This window comes from Sinocyclocheilus rhinocerous, unplaced genomic scaffold, assembly GCF_001515625.1.
Source record: "Sinocyclocheilus rhinocerous isolate Xijiao unplaced genomic scaffold, SAMN03320098_v1.1 scaffold1697, whole genome shotgun sequence".
Lineage (NCBI taxonomy): Eukaryota > Metazoa > Chordata > Actinopteri > Cypriniformes > Cyprinidae > Sinocyclocheilus > Sinocyclocheilus rhinocerous.
The window spans coordinates 462,974-480,454 of record NW_015629509.1 but is presented as its reverse complement, the minus strand read 5'-3'; the positions used below and the strand labels follow the sequence as shown (position 1 = coordinate 480,454).

The following is a 17,481-nucleotide window of genomic DNA, read 5'->3' as shown; positions in this document are numbered from 1 at the left end:
GTTTTTGAAAAATCACATACCCTGCCTTTAAGACCTAAATGACTGTGTTTATGAGGATACTTGCAAAGCCGGGCATTTGGACACATATAAGTGTTTATGCAATCGTTCAAAGCCAATAAAGCGGCAAAAATGCTCACGAGCTCTATTAGCAGCTGATGCGCGGCTTACGCACTCCTCTCACACAGAAACAGAGACGGCGCGCGTTTATAGCTCTGTTGTCTGTGTTTCAACGGCCTAAAATCAGTTGTTTTAAACTGCAGTGCTTAAAAACATGTGCAAACATGAAGTTTTCGTGACCACGCGCTCAGCAACGTGACGTGAGCGCGCATGCTGTTATTCACGTTTTTGCCTGCATCCCCATGTAATGCATGTAAGACTGTTGTCATTCAAATGATGAAAAAGTATTGCCGTAAACAATGTATTTAGTGGCACCACGAAATAAACGATATAGCATAATATTAAACGATAGACTTTTAATTTCATGCATCCGATATATATCGTCATATCGCCCAGCCCTACCTGGTTAACATACAATTCACAAAAAAAAAACCTTACTGACCCCAATTTTGAACATTAATGTTGAAAGAAGTCTATTGTAATCACCAAGCCTGCATTTATTTGATCAAAAAGCAGTAAAAGCAATATTATTACAATTGAAAATAACTGTTTTCAATTTTAATATATTTAAAAATTTAATTTATTCTTGTGATGCAAAGCTGAATTTTCAGCATTTACTACTCCAGTCTTCAGTGTCACATGATCCTTTAGAAATAATTCTAATATGCTGATTTGGTGATCAAGAATATTTGTTTTTATTATTATCAATGTTGAAAATAGTTGTGCTGCTTCATATTTTTATGGAAACCATGACACTTTTTTCAGTTTAAAAAAAAAAACATCATATGACTTGGAATATAGTGCATAAGTCATATGAACTATGTTTATGGAGTTTATTCACTTTCATTATATGCACAGAAGCAGCATAAACATTCTACTAAACTTCTCATTTTGTGTTCCATGGAAGAAAGCAAGTCTACAGGTTTAAAATGACATGAAGGTAAATTACAGATTATATCATTTTCATTTTTGTGTGAATTATTCCTTAAACACACTGATAGAATAGTAACAGACCCATCTACAATTTGATCTGGGTACATGTCCTAAGACCAGCACCCTGCAATTTTTTTTTCTCCCAGGGCTGGTTTTAAGGTGGTGACACATGCTTGAAACATTTATATGGCTATTAGCAGAGCAGCTGGTACTGCCCTTTTGCTGTCTAATCAATAACAGCACCATATTGTGCAATAAATTAAATTCACCATCCTCTTGCTGCACACCAGAGAACCTCCAATACCTTAGTATGCATGAGGCACTTCTGTTCTTAGCGTACACGGTGTGAACATGCAGTTAAAATTTAATTCTATAACACCTTAATCCCCTTGAACAGGAAATAATTTAAAGCTACAAAAGTGGAGAATAACTAAACATCAGCTGGCAAGCCCCTACCCTGTTCTGTCTATGGCTCAGATCAATAGGGGAATTTCCACATATTGATCTACCGTTAGCGAAATAAAGATCAGCAGTATCAAACACAGGCTTTGAATATAATTTGCTCTCCTATAAGCTTCAGAACAGTATATGAGACACAGATACGCATAACGCATCAAATTTTCATCTGGGCTGACGTATACTTCAACGGCACCAAATATTTAGTCCACTTGAAAACTTTAAAATAATCAAATACCTCTGACAGAGAGAGATGGAGCCATTTATGTCTCCTTAAGGTACTACTGATATAATTAACAGGATACTGCACTGTCACATTATTTGATTCAACTTTGTTTACTACATAATGCAAAAATAAATCAATCAATCAAATTAAAATCAAATAGTTTTCATAGGAAAACTGGCCAATTTGTTTGTTAAATCAAATTTATATTTTTTTCTCACATTTTTAAATCAAATTTATCAAAAGAATTCTACCTAGATAGTTTTGCACTGATCAATCAACCCCTAAAAATGTAATAAAATTAAAAAATAAATAAATAAATGTAGTAAGATGCAAAACATGTTTCGACAGAGAAAATATTTCTTCAAAATTAATGTTTTTAAATGATTAAGTGATTAAAATAGTGATTAAAAATGGCACTATTTGCTAAAATTGATGTGATTTTAAAAATATGATTTCTTTAAAAGTTTAGCATTAATGTTTTCAAATGGAGTGATAAAAACTGGAAGAAATGTGGTTTTCAAAAAAAACAAACAAAAAAAAATCTAATATTCAGATATTTTGGCACCAATGACACTGTTTCCCAAAAATGACTTTTTAAACACATATATAATCTAATTCATTTACTGTCATTACATTCAGATTGATTTACTGAGCACAATATTGATATAATCACTGAAACTCATAAACAGCTGTCATCCTTCATGCAAGATATTACTTCCGTAAATAAAACTATTAGTTAAAAAAAAGAAGCTTGTGAGTCATTTAGCTCATTTTTTAAATGGTCACGCCTTCACGTTATGCATGTCTACACCAGAGGAACTTTCCTAACCTTGAATCTTTCAAAACAAGACATTTCAATTCATAAAAAAAATGGTCATATGGATTATAAGTCAGCAACTTCAGAGTACAGAGAAATGATTTTGGAGTCAGACAGTGAAAGCAAAGGCTTGTCTGACTTTCTCCACTGAGAATAAAACAAAAAATACATTCAGATCACTCAATCCTTCCCTATTGCCGAGGCACTGAAGGCTGTAAACTTTGCTTGCTGGGAAATGTGGGTGGACAGCAAGGGAAATATGAGACTGAACAAAATACGTTTAGTAAAATTTGACCAAATGGATGATACAAACATAATCAAATGTTCTCTTTCCTCGCTATACCTCACCTACAAGGCAATTAAGTGGTTAGTTTACTCTAAAGTTAACATATTTAATCATGTACCTGATTACAGAACCGGCATTACTATCAAAATGCGCATGACAATCGCATTCGATTAAATCGTGCAGCCCTAATGTACACACCCTTATGGCTTTTCAGATCTGGATGATTTTGTTTCTTCTGTGCAATACAAAAGCAGATATTTAGCATAATGTCTGAGCTGCTTTCTTCCACAGTCAGCAAAAAATTATTTTTCAAAGTTGTAATTAAAACAAAAATATAATTTCAGTCTTTCTACTTCAAAATTTACTTGCCGATTCTTTGTAATTATTTAAGAAATGTACTAGCAATTCTTGAGTGAATTTTTTTATGTACACTAAAAAAGTTATTTTTCAAAGTTGTAAGTAATTCTTATTGTATGTTTTACAAGACAATACTATATCAGATTTTCTACTTCAAAATGCCACCTTTACTTCAATGTGTTACTTACTATATCTTTGTAATTGTTTGTTAAATTAACTAGCAATTTCTTAGTGAAAATATTTTAAATCCATTTTTGTCAGTATACAATGAAAATGGATTGTGACCAGGAGCTGTCAATCTCAAAAAAGGGAAAAAAAGCACCATATCATATTCATAGTCTTCTGAAATCATTTGATATCTTTTTGTCAAGAACAAACTAAAATTTAAGTCGCTATTCACTAAAACTCTTGCCTGACAGTTAGGGTCACCATCCGCTTCAATTGTATGGAAAAGTGCGGCTTCAACATCATGCTCTAAATTGCATCCCACAAAAGAAAAAAGTCATACAGAGTGAGTAAATGATGACAGAACTTTTCTTTTTAGGTGAACTATTCCTTTAAGGCAATCTGTGTTTTTCGTTTGTCTCTTATCCGTCCTGCAGAGGGCGTCTTAAGGTGCCAGTCAGCAGCGTATGAATCGTTTACTATCCCTCTCTCTGTGCCTGCTAGACCAGCCTAAAACCCTCCCCTCAACCTGTCAATCAACATTCCCAGCCACTCACGGCGCAGTATTGGCACGTCTGGCCACTCCTCCTGCGAGGCGGTTTAATTCGGTAATGGCCAATATGCGCCAAAGCCTCATTACGCAGCATTTGAAATGGTCCCTGGCCATGTTGAAGCTCGAAAAACAATTAGCAGAGAAACAGAAGGGAAATGAACTGTAAAGAATCAGGGCTTCATGACCGAGGCTTTATCTGCTCTCAGTGGAGAAGAGAGAGAGAGAGAGGGGGGGATTGAGAAAAGGAAAAAAAAGGTTCAATATGCCACATGCTTCTTGGGTGTGTAAACGAGCCGACTGGCCTGAGGGAGCCTGGGCGATGAACTCCACTGAGGGGGATTGAGTTTGCAGACAGAGATTGCAGCAGACAGAGGGGTCACATGTGATCAGGTGAATACGTACGGCCCCCCCTGGGGGATCGAAGGAAGAGGGGGAGGTGGGATGAATCGTGCGGCCAGGTATGTGCTGGCTTTGCAGAAGGTTCTCTGCTTGCATTCAAGGGACGGTGGCTCTGTGACAAACCCCTTCATACCATCTCTGCTGTACTGATTGATTACAAGATCAGTCTGACCCAACCCTGGCAGAGGTGCAATTACTGATCCACCACTGCACCAAACAAGATGCCACGCGCAGGCCTGCCTGCATCTGAAACAGAGACGGCAATCAAAATACGACACACAGCAGGGTGCAATCAAAGTCGCTTTGAGGCAAGTCAGTTTGCTCGGTGGCATACAAACACAGCTGGAAATCTCCAAAATGCTGTCAAATTAGGTTTCTGTAACATAAGCGTCTTATCATTGACCCATATCTATTGGTTTATTCCAGTGTTTCCCAACCGGGGTGCCGCGCCATTAAAATTTCCAAAGGGTGCCGCGACTAAAAAAAGGTTGGGAAACACTGGTTTATTCAACAACACACAATATAGCCGATTTTATTCCAAATTTGAAATACAGGTCAGTGGTTTATAAGACTGTCCAAAACGTTTAAAAGACAAGAAAAATAGTATTTAAATGTGTCAATTTCTTAGAAATATAATCTTTGTATTTATGTTAGATTCATTGGTTTTGACTTTTATGCCATTTACATATATAAACATTCTATACTTTTAATAATATACAATATAATTTATATATATATATATATATATATAAACATTCTATAATTTAAATAAAATATTTATAATTAAAAAGTATTAAAAATATATTTAAATTAGAAATAACAAATATATAAATGAATTAAAAGATTTAAATTTTGTTTATTTATTGTTTAGTTCAGGTTGTAAAATGTCATGTGGTTTGGCTCCCTAAAATTATTTATGAATTATTAAAGAATTATTAACTTATTTTTTATATTTATATAAATTACTTCATACCTTTAAAATATATGAAATACTTGGAAATTACCTTTCAAATACATTAAATACTTGGTAATTAATTTCATTAATTTTTCTTTACAGTCAATGTGTAATTAAAATGCGTTAATTAATGGTTACACCATGTGACGACTCATAAATTAATACTTTATGTAAATCAAAACCACATGAATCTAACATGAATACAAAAAGTACATTTCTAAGAACTTCACACATTTGAACTACAGTAGATTTTTTTAAAGATTTGGGCACTCTTATACACATTGACACTTATATTTCAAATTTAGAATAAAATCGGCTAATAATGAGAGCAAAAAAAATGCTTTTTTTACCAATATCATCTCCAAAAGATGCTAAAATAAAAAAATAAAAATTTAAAGGTATTTTTCAGGTTAATGCTGGTAATGCACATAAACATTCTACAGCAAGCAAATGCTATCCAAAAAGATGATTGGCTCTTTTAACTGGAAGGCTGGACTTCTGTTCTGTATTTCTCTATGAATGGGTGTCTCTGCCTCTTAGACTGTCTCCGGTTGAATACAGCAGCTTTTTGGCAACCTTTGCAGCAAATATTTATTTGTTAATGCCACGGACTTGTAACAGGATTTCAGTTTGTCATACGCTTTGATAAATGGTGCAAATACCAGTTGCACACGTACTAGGCGATAAAATAATCAGGAAACACGATTTTAGGACTAATGTCTGCCTGTAGGCGACCTCACCTCGAACAGCAGGGAAGCAGCTGAAGCGTCTGCGTGGTAAACCGGCGCAAATTGTACTCAAAACATCCAACATCCATTCCTGATGCTAAAATTTCCATCTACATCGTGCAGGGGGTAAACAGAGTGAGGGAGATGCGAGATGTTTTGCAGCTACAGACTTAAGGGTTAAAAAGCAGAGCGCTTGCAGCCTCAGTGATTTGTAATAACATGCAAGCTTTTCGAGTGGCCAACTATTTCCATAAAATTTCATTTGCATTTTATTTTGGAGCAATCCCCTGTCAGTGTTCCAGACGTCTGATGAGAGCACGGGCCAGGAAAGGCGCAGAGGTCTGCCAGCGGAGTCATACCTCTTTGTTTAAATTCTGTATTGCTGTGGGTTTTTTAATGAACTCTAATAGCAGTCCAGGAGGATTTTAATTAATCTACATGTGCGCACAAAAGAGTCCCACATTTAGAGCTTTCAGAAGTGCGGATGGATATTAAAATAAGACATCTGACAGAACTGCAGAAAAATTGAGGATTTAATTGCTCCAGAGATGGCAATTATTATGAGATTTAGAAAGCCATTTTCAATGGCAGACAGGAGTCATTTAGTCCCAGTCTTAAGTGCAGCGAAGAGCCGAAGGTCACGTCAGTGTTGTCATTACGGCCTGAATAAAGATGCTAATGAAGGGCTTGACTTACTCTCCTCTGCTCTCCATAAAGGTTGCATTAGTGTCTCCCCAGCATGGAGACGCAGCCATCTTTCCTCGTATTAACATGCGACGAGTTTCATGACGAGAGCAAGTGCTAAACATTTTCCACCTTGCGTAGCTTAACCAACACCATTATGTCTACAATCAACCAGACTGCAGACGCAAGGTACAGTGAGCAAATACCCTTTAAATGGTGATGTTAAATAAGGATGTAACCATAATTGGGTGCTATTAAAATGGACCGTAAATGGACAGTTCTCCCAAAAATGTCACTCAACCACCCTCATGTTGTTCCAAACCTAGGAGTTTCTTTCTTCTGTTGAACATTGAAGAAAGTTGGTACCCAAACAGTTGCTGATAGCCATTGACTTCTATTGAATTTTCCATGTTTATTTTGTGTTCAACAGAAGAAGGAAATGCATACAGGTTTGGAAAAACTTGAGGGTGAGTAAATGATGACAGAATTTTCATTTTTGGTGAAGTATGCCTTTAAATTCTCTAAAATCAGCCACCTCCCCTCATTCTAAAAAATGGTTTTACTATACACATTTTAAATCTACTTCTGTCACTTTCTGCTACAACAACACAGTAAAACATAAAACAAAATTTAAGATCATCACTCATTGCTGTAATATAACACATCAATGAAAAGAAAACTCCTACTCAACAACTGGAGATATGTATTAGATACATCCTTGCCAGAGGCTATTTCAGAAAATGGTGGCGAGCAAATCGGCCATGGCAAAAGTAAATGACGCCTATGCTTTTTTAAAATTGTCTTAACAAGTATAGAGTTATAAATGTCTGCAATGCCATCTACTACACTATACTGTGAAATCCTATACAAAGACAGATACAATAAAAGACAACAGCATGCAGTTATGAAGAAGATGTGAGTATGCATTAGGGTAGAGATCTGGTGGACAGCATTTCACTAATATTCCACCCACCTAAACAAAAGCTTGAGGATTTGATGTGTTGAAAGTGAAGAATTTAAGACATAAATATGTGTATTATAACTTGCAGTGTTAGTTGGCTGATTCTCGTAAAGAGTAAACCCAGATGTGAACACCCTTAAATGTAACCATTTCTATTAGCAGTCATGCAGCCCTACATACTAAAATGTATATTTTTATAATTATATATATATTTTTTAACTTTGTTAAAATATTTTACATCTAAAAAATTTTTTAGTTTAGTTCTAAAAAAAATTTAAAAGTTCAGGATCCCCAGCACTAGGATGCTAAACCAGACGCATCCTTAAACACAGCAAGCATATTCTGAAATCTCTGGCGTTAACACCAAAGGGGGCTTTTACCTGTGGAGCGAGAACAACATGCTGCCAGATATCTGATTGGTTTGCCTAAACACATGCACATGTTGAACAACCTAGAGCGCTGGAACAGAAAATAAACATAAACTTAACTTGTTTACTCCCAGTTACACAGCTTTAGTGAAAGTAGTACAAAGAATTTTAAAACATATTACTGCTGCATTGTTGAATCTGGAAAAAAGCACCTACAAAACAAATGTTCGTCTCTTTGTTTAATGGAAATGTCAAATGATATTAAAATTCTGTTTTTAAATAAAATAAATGCATTAAGAAATTCAATTCAGTTCACAATGATTTTTATAACGTATTTCACAAGACATTTTTTTCAAAGTAGCTTTACAGAAAATGCATGATTCAATGCTACAATGTCATTAAGGGCTAATTGCCCTGAATTTCCTTTAGTCTTTAAAGCTGTGGCTTAAAATATTGAATTTATGTTAACAGTCAATCAAAATTTCTTTAGAAATGCTGTGTATTCAAGGAAATGTAAATGAAAACATCACAAATTATCCATGAAAGCACTAAATCTACATCTCTGGTGATCACCACGTTGAATAAAATGGATGTACAAAACAAATTAGACAATTAGAGAATGCTTTAAAGAGTTTATAACCTTTCAGTTTAAGCACTTGTGTGTTATCATTTCTGATATATGCTGTAAAAGTTTCCAAAATGTTTAATCAAGTCATGTTCAAGCACAACCTTCGCCTCAAATCTTAAATCTAAATGTAATAACCAATGTTTGGCTGCTGATCAATTTTATCACTTGGCACTCTGAATATATCTTTTTGTGAAGCTTTTGGGACTTTTCTATAAAATCAAATTCGCTATTTTAGCTCTGTCACAATTCATTGTCAGACACGTTATTGCAACTCAATGAAGGGAAGACAAAGGATAAAGTTAAAATCGGCCAGTCACATTGACTAAACGTCAGTAGAAAGCTGACTGAACTGTTAGTATAGGCCACAGAGCCAAAATAGGTAACAGTGAAATACAGAGATAGCTGCACTTCCTTATACTCCTGTTTAGTTAATGGAATAAACTGACATGTGATTCTCACATGGTTAGCAGTACAGTTTATTAACCACATGGTTGTGAGAAGCATTACAGCATTGCAGTCTGCAACTCAGACCTAACTAACCGTATAATAACTGGGAAATAGGATTATCTGGACATGCCATTATTTCCAGTGTGTTCACTGCTTGTTTGGATCGCAATACTCTTTACAAGAATGAGAGCTGAATGCCAAATAAATGCAGAAGCTGTTTAAGGCATGCATATATCATTAAAACACTTCAAAATGGTTTAAAAGAAATCCTGTGTATACCACTGAAATGATTGCCAACAATTCCATTGTGCTTCAACACTTTTCTGCAACACACATCATTTGTATTTAACTAGTGGAACAGAATTTGTTATGGCAGCATTCCAGGAACACTTTCCTGATCTTAACAACCAGTATCCTCACACCCACAGAGGATATGTTCAAAACAGCACACTAGCATACTACTCTCATTATTTTTGCAGTATGTATACTGTGCACAGTAAGTAAACCTTCTGTATGCACAGAATGTCACTCCTCTGCAGTGAATGGGTGCCGTCAGAATGAGAGTTGAAACGGCTGATAAAAACATCACAATAATCCACAAATAATCCAGACGACTCTAGTCCATCATTTAATGTATTGTGCAGTGAAAAGCTGCGTGTTTGTGAGAAACAAATTCATCATTATGGCATTTTAACTTTAAAATATCACTTCTGGACAAAATACCAGTCCATATTCCATAATAAGACTTCCTTATTAAAGGCAGGGTATGTGATTTTTCAAAAACGCTTTAGAAAACTGATTCGGGCCGAATCGCAAAACAAACTTGTAGCCAATCAGCAATAAGGGGCGTGTCTACTCGTGATGTGGAGGAGAGCGCGTTCAGTGCATGGGACGGACATTAGCCGAGCCGAGCGACAGAAAGATAGAGATGGCGGATAAAAAACAATAGAGGAAAATGTCTGCGGAACGATAAGGCAAGAAGTAGGACCCGTGTAAATATCGGATCAGCTTTCCAGCGCTGGAGAGAACTCAAGGAGCGGAGGCCTGCGATCGGACGCCGAGGTTGCTTTGTTTCTTCTCAATAGGTGAGTAACACCGTGTCTACAACAGCTAAAGTCTGCCTACACTGGACGCGATCAAACGACCGTTGAAAACCATTTGAAATTTGTGTCAGCACGTCATAAATAGAACCCGGCAGCAGTTTTCTGTCGGGATTTGTTGCGCCGCGCCGCTCACGTCCGTAGACACGGTGTAACATTGGTTTTGCTTTGTTTCACAGAACTAATCGTTGCCTGGGTTGCGTACGTATATGTGGGGCGGAGCTATCAAAATAGGGGCAAGACCCTTTTGGGGTAGGGGCGTGTTTGTTTTGGTGATTTCAAATATCAACATTGGCTACCAGAAATCACTTACTCTGCCTTTAAGCAAACAAGTTTATCCCCTGTTGTCTTCTCACATCAAAATCCAATCCATAGATTTGTTTAGAACTGTTTTCACTTGTAATATTATGCAAAATGGTGTATCGAGGACTCCAACATCTGACTATTTAGCTGAATGCAGCGGTTTTAAAGTTAAAAATGTCTTAATGATGAATTTGTTTATAGAAAAAAAAGCTTTTCACTTCACAAGATATTAATTGATCAACTGGATTCATGTGGATTACTTGTGGATTATTGTGACGTTTTTGTCAGCTGTCTGAACTCTCATTCTGACGGCACCCATTCACAGCAGAGGATCCACTGGTGAGAGAGTTGTATTGCTACATTTCTCCAAATCTGTTCTGTTCTGTTTTGGGATGACCTGGAGAGTACATTTTCAGAAAATTTTAACTTTTGGGTAGACTTCAAGTTCAAATGTGGCCTAATATACCTGATTAATATTAAACAAACAAATATATTAGCAATAAAAAAAGAGAGTAAAGACTCACTGTTCTTATGTCAATTCTTTGTTCCTGAAGGTTTACGTCAATATTTACATGAAAAACATTCAGCAAAGTTTACTTCATTGAGAAATACTTGAAGGCTACACTGGCCATTGTCTGATACTGTAATTTCTTTTATAAACATTAATTATTTTTATGAGTGTGTCCAATAGCATACTAGTTTTTGCTTTGGTATTGTGAAATTTCACTGGAATCATTAGGGAATAGGAAATGTAGCTTGTTGCCACAATCCAACATGATACATTTTATCAACCATTAAAAAAACAACAACATCACAACAGTTACTGTAAATTGACAAACCACTAAAACAATGGACTAAAAACTCCTACTAAATAATATGCACTGGCCCACATAAAAAACAAAAAAAAAGTATGCAGAATATAGTGTATACTGCATTATGCACTACTCTGGTACTTCAACACAGCCACACACAAACACATACTGTACACAGCAGGAATATTGCATAAAGGGTTAACTGACCACTGCAAAAGAGTCAGTTGTGGATTAAAACTGTACAAAATGTATTGTCATGAAAGACTGGTATCAGAATAGATAGTATCAGTTTGTTAAAATTAGTAACTCAAGAATAAACTTTTGACCTGAAACATCCAAATACTGCCTGAACTTTCACACTTCCAGAAAAACAACAATGTAAACACAGGACTGCGGTTACTTTTAAAGGGAACTTATGGACATTAATAAAGTTGGATAAAAAGTTGAGGATTTTCTCATGAAAATGCGCCGATTTAACGCTAAGAAATAAGTCTTCTTTCACAAGTACTGCATTAATGTTTAGTATCACAGATTCATCTTATCGCACATCAGACTGGCAATATAACAATACGGGTTCATTTATGTCATGATACACAGTGTTTATACCTCGATATCCGGCAGCTCCTTGCTCAGCATTCGTGCCATATTTCCTCCAAATCAAAACGAATGAAGATTAAATGAAGCCAGAGCAATACAAGTGTTTGTATTCCGACGATAGTCCCGCTTTCGAGCCGTACAGGTTTACTTCCAGAGTTTACTCGTCGTCTTTCTTGAGAAACTACAGGGTCCTTTCGCGTATATAGTCAGAATGGCTGAAAATCATCCACTGCGACATCGAATTGACAGTTAAAGCAACCGCATAGATGTCTAGAGAGCTCTTTGAGGGGCTGGTGGGCACCTGTGGAGGGTCTTTCAGACGGCAGATAAAGTTTGTTAGACGCTAACTTTCTGCACACCGCACAGCGCGTGAGGACTCCGTGTTTACTTGGTCAAGTCAGGACGGGGTTAAATGTAAACACAATGGTAACATATCCCTGTCTTGAAAATGTTATTGGCATATTACTGTATTACCACTACTAGCCTACTATTATTTTTACATTGGTCCTTGATAAGGTGTTGAGGCTGGCTGCCAAGGCGTTGATATTTAGTTGCAAGTTGTTTTGAAAGCTTGTTGGCCTGTTGCTATGGGGTTTCTAGGGTGTTAGGTATGTGCTGAATTACCTAACAGCTTGTAACACACCAAAGAGAAAGGAAAAAATGAAATCGCATCATATGACCCCTTTAAATATAAAGTTAAATAGAAAAATAGAAAAATAGAACTGTGTAGCCCCGTGTTTAATGATCCGGGCTGGTAACTTAGTGGTTGTAGGTTCAGATCAGTCAATTTCTGCTAATTACAACTGTATTCCTTTATAGATATATTCAACATACACACTTACAAAAATCACAAGCTAAACTTGTTAATGTTTTCCATGATATGGGCTATATTTATAGTAGGGAAATGCTGAATACTTTGTATTTATAAAAATATAGTATGTAAAAAAAGTATGCATTATGTAATGAAAAAACATTGTCATCACATAAACATATACAATTATTTCCAGAATGAAACCCCTGCAAAACTGTTTCCCATAAAACTACCTTTAATGTTATCATAAGTTGAGAAAATTACAAGCATCTGCATTCAAGTTCCCATGATGACAGTAATTATGCATGTGTATAAAAATACATGTGTTTATTGTACTGACACAAATTTATTTTCCCTTCATCCCTCAGACAAGCCTGTAAAATGCAGATGATCCCTAACAGCAGGGTTTGTTAGATCTAGTACAACACACACACACACACACATCTTGTATTGATCACCTTGTGACAGAAGCGTCTTCAAGTCCGATAGTGTTTCAGTGGTGATCCAGTTCTTTGTAATGCAAGCAGCAGAGGATGTTAAGCCCCATTTGTACAGTGACTCAATGTTTGCAGAGAGAGGACTCATTGAATATTGTGTCATTTTTTATATGTATGCTCTTCAAAGCATTTGATCATCTTGATCTATGGCTCATTACAGTGATCTTTTAAAGGCTGTGTATATTTACTAAAACAGTAACACTAAGGACTAACCTATAAGTCTCTAGGCTGCTTTAAGGTGATGCTAAAAAATGAATGTCTTTACAAAGATTGTTTATATTGATCATTTCTGTCATCTTTTGTTCTCCAGGCTTTTATTTTGACAATACGTGTGTTTATTGGCAAATAATTAGAATTTTTGACTGTGGCTCTGAAAAGCAGCGCAGTTATTGCGGTCGATACTGCAGCAGTGAGACAGTTAACTGCAAGTCCAGAGTGAGTTGGCATTTTAAACAGGACTGCCATGTTTGTTGTCATTATTTATTTTTGTGTGTGTTTCTTGCCTTGGTTATAAATCAGGTCAGGACTTGTTGCCTCAACCATAAACAGCTGCCCACCAGTACATAAAAGTGTATAGTATGCTACTTGAGGAATGGTGCTTTAAGGGATAGGTCACCCAAAAAATTAAAATTCTGCCATCATCCACTGTTCCAAACATGTATGAGTTTCTTTCTTCTGTTGAACACAAAAGAAGATATTTAGAAGATTGTTGGTAACCAAACAGTTGACGGTAGCCATTGACTTCCATTGTATTTTTTTTTTCCATACTATGGAAGTCAATGGCTACCGTCAACGTCTTCTTTTGTGCTCAACAAAAGAAAGACACTCATACCAGTTTGTATAGATGTAAGGGTGAGTAAATGATAAAAGAAATTCTATTTTTGGGTGAAATATCCATTTAAACCTAGAAGAATCCTTCTGAGCTAAAAAAAAATTAAAATAAAAAATCCTACACTGAAAAAAATTAAATCATTGAATTTACTAAAAAAAAAATAAGGTAAGTGGTTGCAATCAATTTATGTTAGCTATATTTAAATAAACAAATTTAGTTGACTAACTTTCAACATTTTTTATTTAATTGTAGCTAAAATGAATTGTTTGCAACCATTTACCTTAAAAAAAATATTTGGTTTTTTTTTTTTTCAGTGAATCTGCCCTGATTTCTAATAATACTCAGCCTTTATTACATTTCGAAGGCAAAAAACATTACTCTTTTTAATTGCATTAAGCCCTTCAAAGTACATATTTTCTTTTTAAAAAATCTTGCTATAGCTAGCAAGCCAATCTAATTACACTCCCACCAATTTTATTTAACTTTTACAGCCAATGAAATCCATTTCTGTGTAAAATGTAATTGACCACAGCAATGGTCATTTGTTTTTTGAGTCTTGTCACTCACAGTTTTTGACCTAAAGCTATTAGTGGGCGGTATAGCTAAATATCAAATTAATGAATAATCATACTCACATACTCACTTTTTTTAGCTGAAAAATCAAATATGGGTTATTTTTGCTGAATAAACTTGTCTAAAACCCTAATGCCTGTCATTCTGGAGATAGAGGCCGCTCTTTCCTCACAGGCATCGGCACTAGAGAGCAGATCTCAGTATTACACTAATGTTTATTCACTGCTCGGGCCATTTCTGGTCATGAGGTGAAAGACTGCTTGGTAATATAATGTTATGATAATCTAGATGGTTCATAATGGGCCTCAGCAACATTTACTGTGAGTGTGCATATAGATATGTCTCTGTCCACATACAGACAGACAGGGAATCGCTGTGGTGCTGGATAAATGCCGTCATTTATTCGGTAAATGAAAAAGCATTCGCAATCAGCTGAGTAATGCATGATCCTTTATTGTCTCAACAACATTATTCTGAACAGTGTGTGGGAGACTGTATTGTCAGGTTTTTGGCATGGAAGTGTGTTTAAAACGATTAGCTTCAAATAGGATTTGCTTCATGTATGACCATGTCAAATCCAATTCCCCAATGACTGTTTCACACGTCAAGAATCATCTTTGATTTAATGTGCTTGTTCTCGCTTTCAAATTTCTCAGGCATATTGCCATTCACTGACATTTTTTAAAATGTAATTTAACTTTATTACTTGGAAAAGAGAACACTTTTTAAATCTCACTTTACACTCTTGAAAATAAAGGTTATTTATTGCCATTGATGGTTCCTTGAAGATCCTTTAACATCCATGGAATCTTTCAATTGTACAAAAGGTTCTTTATAATGGAAAAAATGTCCTTCAGATTATTAAAATATTCTGCAGTGTAGATTCCAGATTTTTGTATAATTGCAGAGTTGAAGTTCAAGAGGAGACGTGAGACAAAATGAGAAAAAAATGAAATCTCCATTTGCTCTCTTTTTAATTGTATTGATTTCTAGTAGAAACAACTGAGATATTAACGAGATCTCATTTGTGATTTTTGTATATTCATTATGGCATACATTTTGATCTAGAAGATGCTTTCTCTATACATGGCATCAAACATCACATCTTTAATTTGCCCAGCATATTGTCAGCTTTAAAACTAACAAGACTGAAAATTTTATCCCATCAATAATGCATGATATTTACAGGCTGGTGTTGGAGCAGAGAAGAGCCCAGGGACTCGGTTTCCCCCTCGACTTCATTTGGCTGTGTGACAGGATCCATAACCCTCTCTGAATCCTATCAAATGATGTGGTATGAAGTGTCATCTTCTCTCTGAGCGCTTCTGAGGAGTTTCATCTCTGCAGGGAACTGTCATCAGGTTCCTCTTCCTTTCTCTCTCTCCCATTCCATCAATCGGATGGGCTATCAGACATGTCCAATCAGAGGCCAGTTCCACTGGTCAGACTGAAGGTGATCAGCAGGTGAAGTTGCTCCCCTCTGCGTCTCTACTTCCTGTCCCACCAGGACAGCGTCCCCCTCCATGTTCTTTATCCATCCTGAGTGCAGCGAAACAACACAAGTAGTCTCTGAGATGCACAAAAGGTTTGTGTGTGTGTGTGTGTGTGTGTGCGTTCTTTCCGCTTCCTCTAGTTTTGTGTTATTTCAAAGGACAGGAGGAATGCAACCTTGGAAAAGAAAGTAGTTCATAATAGTTGTAAAAGACTTACATAAATTCAACTTCTGTTAGGGTTTATGTGGGTGTTAAATATTTTTCATGTACAGTATTCCTCACAAACAGTTCTCGAGCATTAGATTTGACTAAAACATTCTTGTTTTTCTTACATATATCATGTTTATTCATTTCCAACATTCATATTCAAGTACATTCAAAAATATGAAACCATTTTTCTGTTTGTTATGAAAGATTAATCCCCAGTTGCTGGTGTATTTTGCATGAATTTGTCGTGCCCTGAGGACAAATCCAACCCATACAAATTTACACCCTCGCAGGGTAATAAATCTCTCCGCACATAGCAACAATCTTGCAAAATCATTAATGTTTTTGTCCTCTCTTATCAATTCCATTTTCTGGAGTAATTGAGCAGTAATCTAATTGGTCCAGTGACCCTCTGCATAGTTAAACGTTATCAAAGTGATCTGTCGGCAACTGGCAGAGAACAGATGTTGCTCTTCAGTGGAGTAATCAGTCATCGACCCCTGGCTTGAGCCAATCACAATTACCTTGATTTGTGCAGTCCAGAGTGTGAGACCCCTTGTCCTAAGTCACTCAGAAACCCCCGAATGGATCAATAAACTCCTCAGTAGCTCCACCCACCTTGTTCTTACTCGTCAGTGACTTTGATGGGTTTAACCTGTTACATAATGCAATTTCAGTTTACAACAGTTAATTTTAAACTCATTTTATGTCACTAGTGCCACTAAAAGTAATTGCAGTTCTTTTTGATGCAACTAGTGGAGCAGAAATGATGCACTTTACCACATCCAAAAATGAGTAGTGTGTTTTGATTCTTAAGGTTCAGTCACATTTACCATTGCTCTGTGAAATTTTGCACGCAAAAACCAGTCACTTCAATTGGAATTCGTGCAATTGGGAACTTCCCAATGCAGATTTTACAACAGATTAAGCCTATCACGCCGCACCATTGCAGTTGACGTGAATGCACGGACACTCACTCACGTTTTAAGGACAATAGCAACACATGGGCCCTTCCTAAATGGTGCATGTGCACTTGCGATCTTTTCTTCAAAACCCTTTGAAGGTGTGGACACATTTACCATTGCTTTGCAAAATTTTTACAGATAAAATTCAGTAATTCAGTAACTGAGTTTCACATGAGGGTGAGAAAATTACCCCTGTATATTTCGCTCGTGT

General features: G+C 36.1%; 1 protein-coding gene across 1 annotated transcript in view; it reads right to left on the bottom strand.

Annotated features, from left to right (window-relative positions):
- Window positions 1-12,312, bottom strand: part of LOC107739013 (dihydropyrimidine dehydrogenase [NADP(+)]-like) — a 202,235-nt gene extending 189,923 nt beyond the window's left edge. The window contains 1 exon segment of the mRNA XM_016550973.1: window positions 11,902-12,312. Coding sequence (XP_016406459.1) covers window positions 11,902-11,940 — 39 coding nt within the window. The 5' untranslated portion in view covers window positions 11,941-12,312.
- Between the last annotated feature and the right edge of the window lie 5,169 nt (window positions 12,313-17,481).